The sequence below is a fragment of the Xyrauchen texanus genome, chromosome 36 (assembly GCF_025860055.1).
Source record: "Xyrauchen texanus isolate HMW12.3.18 chromosome 36, RBS_HiC_50CHRs, whole genome shotgun sequence".
Taxonomy (NCBI): Eukaryota; Metazoa; Chordata; class Actinopteri; order Cypriniformes; family Catostomidae; genus Xyrauchen; species Xyrauchen texanus.
Window position 1 is genome coordinate 25,478,717 of NC_068311.1, and position 12,183 is coordinate 25,490,899.

At 38.0% G+C, this 12,183-nt stretch overlaps 1 protein-coding gene across 1 annotated transcript; it reads left to right on the forward strand.

Moving 5' to 3' along the window:
• Positions 1-6,934: 6,934 nt before the first annotated feature.
• Positions 6,935-8,038, forward strand: LOC127629531 (putative nuclease HARBI1). Its single transcript, XM_052106609.1, has one exon. The coding sequence runs from the start codon at positions 6,935-6,937 to the stop codon at positions 8,036-8,038; it is 1,104 nt and encodes a 367-aa protein (XP_051962569.1).
• Positions 8,039-12,183: the final 4,145 nt, after the last annotated feature.

Below are 12,183 nucleotides of genomic sequence, written 5' to 3' on the forward strand. Positions count from 1 at the left end.
AAGTGGGAATGAACCACATTTTACACCAAGAAAAGCTGTGCCAAATCCATAGGGCTTGGGGACATCATCAAGATGGTTAATGATATATGGTCCAAGGTGCTGTCTCATCGGCAGTTCGAGTTCCTGTTGGAAAAAAATTGATGCACAATATGGTGATGTGCTGTACCACCAGGAGGTTAGATGGCTGAGCCAAGGAAAATATCTTCTGAGACTTTTTGATCTGCGTGATGAGATCAGAGATTTTCAGGCAGCAAGAACAGTCATATTCAAGTGCCCACTGATAAGAAATGGCTTCCTGACCTGGCATTCCTTCTGGATGTCACAGAGCTACTCAATGTTTTGAATGTTCAGCTGCAGTGAAAGGACCAGATTGTCAGACAGATTTTTGAAAAAAAAAAAAAAAAAAAAAAATTAAATACTGCTGCTCAGAAGGTATCTCTCAGCAGATAACATTCACAATTATATTACCAATGTTATTTTTATGTGCTATTATTAATTATTATTATCAAGTTAATATTATTATAAATGATATTTAGTTTGCACTTATATCCAGTGAAATCAATCTGATTATTTTGTGTTGAAGTTCTCTTAAATGATCATAGATTTATTTTCTTTCACTCCCAGTCTCCTCTCTCCCTCTCTCTCTCTCTCTCACTCTCTCTCTCTTTCTCTCTCTCTCTCTCTCGCTCTCTCATCCCCACATCCAGGGAATTTAGCCCATTTTCACAGTCTTAGAGGGGCAAGCATGATGAAAGAGAAGGTACCGGAGTATGATTCTATTCTCAGCAACCTTGTCCAGGACTTTGACTGGTGCTTCGAGGACTTCATTTTGAGATGTTTGCTCAGCCTTTCACCATCAATGTGGACACAGTCAGTGATGAGCTTCAGATAGGACTGATTGAGCTTCAGTGTGATTCAGAACTCAAACACAAGTTCAGGTCTCTTCCTATGACAGACTTGTACAAATATCCCAGCAAACAGGTAACAAACATGTGTAAACAGGCACAAGTGATGCTGTCAATATGTTGTAGTACCTACCTCTGCGTGCAAGCTTTCAGTCGGATGAACTTGAACAAGTTGAGAAGCAAACTAACTGACTCTCACCTAAATGATATCCTGACTTTGACAGTCAAGTCAGCTGCAGCCCAATACTTTTGAAAAGGACCAGCTTCATGTCTCTCAACATAGTCACTGACATTCCAAGCACTGAATGGCTATTGTATTAGGAGTTGATGTAATATAAAACTTGCATTTGTTAAGCAGATTGCCCTATGTCACTCAATCAAAATTTTTGACACTTTGTAGAAAAAAGTTTGGGCACCTCTGACATACATGAAGACTCACTGATAGTAATAAGAAAGTCCTACAAGCCTAGGAGGAAATCGTGGGGGGGTCGGGGGGGACAGGACCCCCCCCATCTGAGGGTTGTCCCCCCCATAAAATATCATAAAAATATGTTTATTGTAAATAATATAATGATATATTCTTAAAATAATTGTTTAAGATATAAAATAATACAAATGCAAATGGGGCAACAACAAAAAACCCCTTCAAAAATTGCTCTTGAGAATTTTTATGTTTATTGTCCCCCCCAACATTTTGATGAAATTTTCACCCCTGCCTACAAGGCTGTTGTGCTAAGTGCGCATCATTCTCATAGATGTATTTTAGGAAATAATATTATTTCTGCGTCTTAAACTTATTTTATGTACATTATTTAAAACAACAGTAGTTATCCATGTTAATCAAGAGAGATTAGGAGAACGTCATGCGCATGTGAAACAAGCATTCAACGATAGCCTGAGGGACATGTTTGCCTTTTCTCCTGAGCCAATCAAAAGCTTTGACCATATTTATTTAAAGCTGACATGGAGATAGTGCACGTGACACTCATGTGAAAAACAGATGCGCATGTCAGATGAGAAGCATGTTTAGTGCTTTATGAAGCACCGAACTCAAGATGAATGTCATGAAATTTTCAATGCCGGAAAAATCTTGTACTCTTCAATTCTCTCAGTCTCACATAAAGCCCTGCCCACTGATAGATTTGCACACATGGATATTTATTTACTTATTGAAATATACACAATATTGAAAAATCTCTAATGATTGACATTAAATTGGCAATTATAACAAAGTTATATTATATATCGTCATAATGCCCAGCCCTAAATACATGTATAATTGGCAGAAACAATGCACCATTTTCTTTTCATGCTTTCTTTTTAATATACTTTTTTGTGCTTTATTATCATGCAGTAACACACTGATGTAATAATGATTGGTGTATGCACTCATGAATTCAGAGACCCTCTCCTTGATATCCGAACACAATTGGTCAAAAGAGATGCATATTACCAGGTGTAAATGGCGATGTTAATACGTATCTTAATGCATCTTAATACCACTGAATTAAATTGGCACACACACAACACACAGAGTGGGAGTGTATGTCCGTGACAGGCAGTTAAATCAAAACTGATTGTGATTCAAATGATTTGTTGTTTCTTTTCTATTTGTCAAAATGACAGACAGCATTTGGATTTATCCATCAATGTTTCAAAATCGTATACACTAGAAAAAGTTTTGTTAATGAAACCCCTGACACGTTCGGTTAAGAGATGGTGCCCCACCAGAAATGATGAGCCTGAGACACCACTAAAGACAGATATGTGGAAAAATATATAGTCTGAGCAAATAAGTAGCATATCTTCTGTCAGACCCCCTTTTCCTTGTTTACAAACCTGACGTAAACATGCAAGAATGAATGATGGGAGCCTGAAATTTCACGTCAAACCAAATCCAACAGCTCTGAATTTAAATCCTTATTGTAGCCTTATTGTAATTACTTGGGTAGGCAAGAACGTGGTTTTAAACGCAGATGAATCTTATTTTTTTATTTACTTGCTTAATAATGACATTTTGTTCAAACATTTTGTTCAAATTTAATGAACATTTAAACAAGTAGTCCATTAACCTTTTCATGAGTAGGGTCTAAATTCTCCTGCAATGCCCCCTGGAGTGAGTTATTTTTGCATGTGACACTGCACAGACGGTAGAGGTGGTATAGACTGTAATACTGTATAGACAATGTTTTTATTGTTTGTTTTATTTAAATGCTTGATTTCTTGTCATAAAAAATACTGTATATAATATAGTAAACATTTGAATGAATGTGTTATGTCTGCTGTACTGTATTTGTTTGATTTATATAATTTCTGTAGCTGTAAAAAACAAATTAACAAATAATATCTGTAGTCTGTTTTGCCTGTATGCACTGTTTGGCTTCTCAAACATTGTGTGTGTGTGTGTGTGTGTGTGTGTGTGTGTGAGACAAGTGAGTTAACAGACTTGGCTGCATGCATCGAATAATCACGCTCAATCATGTTTTCACTGTGAGTATACGAGTTTTAAACTGTTATCGTGGTCCTTTTTTCATAGTTTGGCTGTCTGTTTCAGAAAAAAATTGTATTATATGTCTGAAAATTTGCTGTTTGTGTATGAAAACTGAATCTGCACCTAATAAGTAGACATGGCTGCGTGCATGGGAAGATTGCGTTTAGATATAATGACTGTGCATATACAAGCTGTTAACTGTTATCATGGTAATTTGGTGATAATTAGGCTGTTTTTTTACATAAAATAAATTTTTCTGTGGTTTAAAAGACTGTATGAGTAACTGTATGAGGGAATATAAATTACAGTGAATCTGGCAGCTTGTAACGTAACTGGCTGTTGCAGAAACATGTGTGATGCTAGTCTGATACTGTGTTTGGCGATACGTATGAAAGAGTAAACTGCAATACAGTGTATTTTTTGTTGTATACAAGCTATATTGGGTGAACAAACACAAGACAATCACTTTAAATTTAAAAGAGAGGTTTCCTCAGTCTTGGACAACTCTTAACATACTTTATCTTTAGGGATTTGCAAGCCTAATTATACACCACTCACCTCTAAATGGCATAAATCACCTTAAACACTGCCCCAGAAAACTTTAAAATCATTAACCTATGCTCTGAAGAGTGATTCAGAGTGTAAATCTCAGTAGTGAGATTTTGGTTGTTCTGTACAGCAGTGTGATATAAATACAGTCCTGTTGTAATCTTGAATAAGAGGTAGCTCAAATGGTCCCAGTGTATTTATGAGCAACAACACATACACATGTGTCATTGTGATTACATTTTTACAAAGCAGCAATGGAATGCTTGGGAATTAATCATTCCAGCAGCACAGGTTGATTTGATTATAGACTCTCAATGTGTGGTTTTGGAATACGGGGCCATGAAGCTGTTGATTGTTACTATTGAAAGCCTTATGTGCATTAGAGTATTGAGTCTCTATGATGAGATTATCTCCCTAGCGTTAAATATGTTGGATCAGCATGATTACTTCAAGTGCTTGCAAAATCAGGCAGAAAAGCTTTCAGAAAACATAAAGAAGGCTTCCTGGCCCTCTGTAATATCTCTAGGTCTGTCTGTGATTTGCACATATAGTTTGAAAATAAGGCAGATTATGCTAGATACAGCATTAAGAGGGGAGAATTGACTAAACATTTGCACCAGTTTAGATCAGGGTATTTCTGCACAAAAACAACTTAAAATGAATTGGGTGTTAAATATATTGAAATTGTGTTATGCCTAGTTTAAATTAATTGTCATACTTTTTTTGTGCAAACACACCTCCTTTCTATGTAAATCTGGGCTATTTTTAGGGCTGTCAATTGAACATGTATATTTATTGCGATTAATTATTAAATAAATAACACATTCAAAAAATAAATAAATAACACAATTAATCATGCCCCCTGACCGAACATAAATTCAGTACCATCAGAACAATTCAAGCTTTCCTGTAGTACATGTACATTTTTACGAGCTGTGTGAGCAGGGGGCAGTCAGCACACCAAAAAAAAAAAACAATTAAGTTTTAAATACTTTTAACTTGACACAGCATCTTAAAAACTTGCCATTTATAATGCTGAAAACCAGTGAGACACCACAAAAGCATCTGTCTTATGAACATGTACATAAACAGATAATTACAGTAAGTATAGCACAGAAGGAATCCAAGAACATTTCGTTTGAGAACAGGACAGTCTGACCAGGGCCTGGTTCCCCAATAACGATGTATCTTATCTCTTAAGAGTGCTCTCTACGTGCAAGGTTACGAACGCTCGCCGCAATTCCAAGCGCGTTTTCCAAAAATGCACTTAACATGAACGCGCGAGAACACGCTATACGTGCTACTTAAGAGTCGCTGTCCATTTGAGAAGTGCTGAAATATAACCTTATATGGAATCGTATTCTGAACGTTTAACCTAATAATTGTCATCTGTTGTGGATTAGCAATCAAGACAAGTCTATATAAAGCACCTACCTAATACAGGCACTGACAAAATGGCTGAACAAAAAAAAATCAAGAAAAGATACCTTTCAAAAAGATGAAATTAATGTCCTTTTAGAGGAGATAGAGCAAAACAAAGATGTTATTTTTAACAGATTTAAAGGACACCATACAAATAAAGAAAAACAAAACATCTGGGAGGACATTGCTACCAAACTAACTGCAACCAGGTGTGTTCAAAGATCAGGGAAGGAGGTCCGCAAGAAGTGGCAGGATTTTGCAAGCCTGGCAAAAAGAAGAGGGCACTGCAGAGGATTGCAATTAAAAAAACTGGTGGTGTGACCAATGAGTCCCCCCTTCTCACAGCAGAGGAAGAAAAGGCATTGTCAATACTTGGCACAAGTGCTTCAGATGGCATTAGTGGGGGTATTGACATCCATGGAGGAGTAGGGATAACTCAACCTGAGCCTGAGCCTGAGTCAGGTCCTTCATGCTCAGAGGAACCATCAGTTTCATCTGCCATCTCCCAGCACCTACCATCTCCTAGTCCTCCAAACAACCCTCCCAGGCCTCAGCCTCCATCTTCAGTGTTCCAGACTGCAGCCACAACACCTCAGCAGTTTGAGAATGTCTGTAGCTGTAGTCAGGACCTAGTGCAGCTGGAGAGGGAGAAGCTAGATGTCTTGAAAGACATTAGGCAGTGCCTTCAAGAAGCCAATGAGAGAGACAACAACTTTCAACAGCAGCTCATTGAGCTCAAGAAGGCCAAGCTGGCCTTAAAAGAGAGGAGGCTTGCACTAGAGGAGATGAGTTTTGCAAGGCCCTCTATTTCTGTGCCAATTATCTTGCCAGAAGACACAGGTAATGTGATTTATTGTTCAATGAGGATTCATGAAGTTTCAGTCATATCTTGTGCAATGTGAAATGTTTTCTATATGTAGTTATGACTCATCCCACTGTACAATGTCTTTTGCAGGTCATGGGGAACTGAATAGCCCAAATTAATAAAACTATACAATGTTTTTTATTAATAAAGCTAGATGCAATGTTTTTTATGTCCATGTGTTTGTTGAACCATGCACACAAGGCCTAAGGCCATATGAAATACTATAATAATTGTTATGAGTTCTTCCAAGTGTTTCTGAAGTAAATGGCTAATGGTTGATGATTATTTTCAGACATAAGCATTTAAGTTTCAATATTATTAATATATAAAGTCTATATATTTAGCGTGACAGATAGCACAAATATACGTACAGTATGTACTTCATCTAGCCAATACATTTCTACAGGTATAGACAAAAAAGACATGTTTTACCAGTACTGTTCTATGTATACATATTTATAAGAAGCACAACTTTTCATCATTATGAACAGAGGATAGATTAAAGGAATATGTAATCTATACAATTTCTAAGCATGCCACACCTTCACTTTCTTCAATGTAGGGGCTAATGTCATTACTGAAATTGATGACAAGCAATGGGATATGTGAACATTATCACAGCCTGATAATCATCACATGGTTCCTTCAATTAAGCTAGGATTAGTATAGAATTTACACCTCACTAGACTTTCAGAGGAAATCATGGCTGCACTACAACGTGTTCTTCAATTGAGGGTCAGAGAAAGACAAAGACAGAGACGACCACGAAGTAGATTGGTGACTTTAAATGCCTTCGTCAGACAGCATCAAAACCCCTTGGATATCCTTGATGACATGGCTATAATTAGGCGATACCGTCTGCCAAGAAGACAAATAGCCCAACTGCTAAATAGCATTGGACCTCAGCTGATGCGTGCCACCAGGAGAAATTTTGCCTTGTCCCCTGAAGTCCAAATCCTATCAGCCTTGAGATTCTATGCAACAGGCAGTTTTCTCCAGGTACTTGGTGATGGGCTTGGACTAAGTAAGTCATCAGTTTCAAGAGCTGTTCAAGCGGTCACCAATGCATTACTTCCACTTGCTGTGGAACACATTAAATTTCCAGCATCAAGACAGGACATCACAGAAATACAACAGTATTTTTTAACACATCATCACATCCAACAGGTCATTGGAGTGATTAATGGTACCTTGATCCCGATCCTTACACCATCTGTGGATGGCCATGTATATATATGCCGAAAAGGCTATGCAGCTATCAACTGCCAGGTGATCTGTGACCATAAGGGTTTGATCACAGACATTGTGGCAAGGTGGCCCGGAAGCACACACGACTCCTTCATATTCACCAATTCATCTGTGGGTCAGGAGGCACAAAACTCACAGGGACAGTGGAGGCTGCTTGGGGACAGTGGTTACCCACTGAGGCCATATCTCTTCACGTCTGTGGCTAATCCTATGAATAACAGGGAGACAAATTTCAACGAGTCACACCGTGTTGCACGTAGTATTGTGGAACGCACAATAGGGAGGTGGAAGATGCACTTTCGGGCAATTCACCATACCAGCGGTGGTCTTTTGTTTGCTCCACAAAAGTGCTGTGCAGTAATAATAGTAACAGCTATGCTGCACAACATTGCAGTGCAGATGAGAGTGCCCTTACTAAACAGGGAGGAAGATGAAGAGGTGGAGGAGATGGAGGAGGTGGAGGATGAAGATGGCATGGGACCACATGACCAACCAAGAAATGCCCAATACATGGCTGGTTTTCATGCACGTCAGCAAGTCATTGACAGATTTTTTTGAAATCATCCCTATTTTGGCCAGTCTTTGAAGCATATTTTCCACATTACTTATTTTATGATTTTTTTTGTTCATTCATTTAATTTAGATGTGTATTTCAATTTTTTTCTTCCCTTTTTAATTATTTCATTTATAAATTAATTTAAACAAAACACGATTACAATAAAGTACAATCAAAACCTTATATTATACTCACGTTGCAGTTTAATCTGTTAAATCTAGATAAAAAGTGTAATCTGCCGGTTGTCCTGCAGGAGACCTCATAAATCTGTCTTCTTACGATGCACTTGGGGATTAACGATTACTCCAGAGCACTCGTAGTTCTACGAAGATTTTCAAGTGCTACTTAAGTTACGATGCTTTTGGGAAACAGACCATAATATTAAGATCGTACGTTTTTGTGAACTTCTTTTGGGAAACGCAGCCCAGCTCAACTGCAAAATTGATTGCTTTCAACTGTAGACTTGTTCAGTGAAATGGGACAAAAACAAACAATATATTGACTTATAAATCCACTTTTGTATTGTCAGTGCTTCTGGCACAACAATGCAATATACACTCACTGAGCACTTTATTAGGAACACTATACTAATACTTGTAGGGCCTCCCTTTGCGGTCAAAACTGACTCAATTCTTTGTGACATGGATTCCACAAGATGTTGGAAACATTCCTTTGAGATTCTGGTCTGTGTTGACACTATTGCATGCGAATATCCATTTCTACCACATCCCAAAGGTGCTGTAGAACTGGGAAGGTCACTGAAGAACAATGAACTCATTGTCATGTTCATGAAACCAGTTTGAGACAACTTTTGCTTTGTGACATGGTGCATTATCATACTGGAAGTAGCCATTAGAAGATGGCAAAATTTTGGTCATAAAGGGATGCACATGGTCAACAACTATACTCAAATAGGCTGTGACATTCAAGCGATGATTGATTGGTTTTAACAGGCCCAAAATTTGCAGAGAAAACAGTCACCACACCAGCGCCAACAGCCTTGAATGTTGACACAAGGCAGGCTGAGTCCATGGATTCATGCTGTTGGTGCCAAATTCTGACCCTACAATCTGTGTGCCTCAGCAGAAACCAAGATTCATCAGAGCAGACTATGTATTTCAGTCTTAAACTGTCCAGTTTTGGTGAACCAGTCACAACTGTAGCCTCAGTTTTATGTTCTTGGCTGATAGAAGTTGAACCCGATGTGGTTTTCTACTGTTGTAGCCCATCTGCCTCAAGGTTTGACGTGTTATGCATTCTGAGATGCTATTCTGCTCACCACAATTTTACAGAGTGATTTTCTGAGTCACCATAGAGACTCTGTCAGCTTGAACCATTCCTTCACAGGTCACTTCTCCATTGACCTGTCTCATCAACAAGATTTTTCCATTTTATAAAAAATATTAGATTTTTTTATTTGTTTTTGGCACAGTTCTGAGTAAATTCTAGAGACTTTTGTGCATGAATATCGCAGGAGATCAGCAGTTACAGAAATACTCAAACCAGCCTGTCTGACACCAACAAACATGCCATGGTCAGATCAAAATTTTTTCCCCATTCTGATGGTTGATTTGAAGATGAACTGAAGCTCCTGACCTATATATGCATGATTTTATGCATTGCACTGCTGCCACATGATTGGCTGATTAGAAAATCACATGAGTAAGTAGGTGTACAGGTGTTCCTAATAAAGTGCTAAATCAGTGGATTTCAATCTAAATATCTGAATATATTTTTTATATTTATCTATAATTATTTGAATTATGAAGTATTATTTATAAAGAAATATCTCTATTTGGAAGCCTTTCTAAGCAAATATTTATATATGCCATTAATCAGTATGTCATGCAATACATTTTAATAAAAATTTTAACTGATGACAGTTCTTCTTATTAAATATATATATCGCCTTATTCATGAAAATCAAAGATATTTGTCTGGTACAAGTAACAACATGCTATAGGCATGTAGTAAATGGCATTTGATTAAAATGTTATTTTGTGTAAAACATTTGTATTGCTTATGGCAGTATTTCATCAAATGATGATCAAATAATGCAGAAAAGTGTTTTAACTGGGCAAATATGTAGATGTGCTGTGTATATAAAAGCACTTTACATTTTCTATAGCTGATGCAGGTGCTGCTCCACGGTGATTCATTCCAAATACTTTTTTGTTTTTTAAATATTGGTCCCCCACCTTTCGCCCAATGTTAGCTGGGATAGGCTCCAGCCCCCCGCGACCCTGTACACAGGATAAGCGGTTGACGATGGATGGATGGATGGATGGATGAAATATTGGTCCTTTACAGTTGAGTGTACCAGTTGGGTCATTGTTAGAATTCATTGGAGCTTGTATATTTAACTTTTCCCCTATGTGTTACAAATATAGTCCCAAGTTCAAGGTTGTATATCATATGTGAGTATGGACAGTTATGGGGGGAATTAGATTATTAAGGCAGTTTCAGTGGGTGTGAAATTCCATATAAAAAGGTTAACGAATGCCTCATTATAGTTGTTTCGAGAACAGGACAAAATAATGACCTTGGCCTTTGCATTGCAATGCATTACCATATAAGAAAAAAGTGTCAGGGAAAGATTTACACAGTACCTTCTGTATGTAGTAGAAACAAGGAATACCAGATTGACTGCCAGTGTCACAATAAAGAATTGCAAATTTAGTCTTAATGTTCACTAGAAAGACTATCCAGTGTCAGACTATATTTCAATCCATGACCATGACAGGATGCCTTTTCCTTGTTTGTGATGCACCTTCTCGTTTTTGCAGCCCCGTTAAAGCACAAGATAATACACCCCACGTTACTCCCTCCCCTGTTTCCCTCTTCATGTCAGACATAAAAACTGACCCTCATTTTTAAGGCTGCCAGGTTCTGTCTTGTAGAACTGCCTATCTGACTCATCCAGACATATTCCGGAGTATTTCCCAGAGGAGAGTAATCTGAATAAAAGACATGTTTATTATACCACTATCCCTCAATTTCTCTCACAAACACTTGCCATGCAGGTGTCTGACACATCTGAAAACAAAGAGAATTGGACAAGATAAATGTGCCTAAGAAGAACTGAATCAACAAAAACTTGCCGCCATAAAAACATTCTTTCAAAAGTTGTGTGTTACCCTTATGGCTAAGAAGGCAACGTCTAGCATGCAAACTGATGATTATGTGTAAAGTCATTGTGAAATGCCATTGTTCAATGGGGAAATAATGTAGAGTGTGACTTAATTTTATCTATTGAGGATTGATTGGATTGTGAAAAGTAGCTGTTACGAAACAGAATGCAGCCAGGTGGTTACAGAGGCAACATGATCACACGGGAAATCAAGATGTTGCTTCCAAAAGTTAATATACCCTGAAATCAACCCCATTCAGCCGAATTACTGACAAGTGCTCTCCCCCATCAGACATTTTTGCATAAATTTAAGTGTGATCACATTTCCTTCTAATGCTACTGATAGCGAGTTGTGCAAACCATTTACAGCTCATTGCTCTTGATACCGATAATCGATATTTAAAATATATATATATAATAATATATACAAATATATGTATATAAAAATAATGATAAATCACTAGTAGATTGCAACAGCAAAAAGGTATGAAACCAGGGGTGGACTGGGAAGACAAATCGGTCAGGATTTACATAGGGTGTCTGTGGCAGGGCGGAGGGTGGGGCCGGGTCATGATCATACACACCCGGTCCCTTATTAGGCTAATCAAGCCTCTGAATTATAAAGGTCGACTGCAGAGGGTCGTGCGGGAGAGAGAGATCGTTTACGGACATGTCCGTCATGTGTGTGTTTATGTTGTCTTATAAGTTTCTCATTAAAATATTATTTATATTGAAAAGCCGGTTCTCACCTCCTCCTTTCCATTGAATACCTTTACACTGGTGCCGAAACCCGGGACCGGGTGTGTATGCTGCCGTTTTATGGCCCGTTCTGCATAACGCGTTGTTGCATTTTAGCTTAGTGCCGGTTCTCCCAATAGCCAGTCTGCCCCTGATCTGCCCCAAAGTGCGTTGGCCCACTGAGAAAATGCCCGGTTTGCCAGATTACCAATCCAGCCCTTTATGAAATGTATATGAAATCATGTGTCTCACATGGAAATTTTAAATGAGGCTCTTTAT

Excerpts from the sequence above, each read along its gene's own strand:
- LOC127629531 (XM_052106609.1), top strand. The coding sequence starts at position 6,935 with ATGGCTGCACTACAACGTGTTCTTCAATTGAGGGTCAGAGAAAGACAA.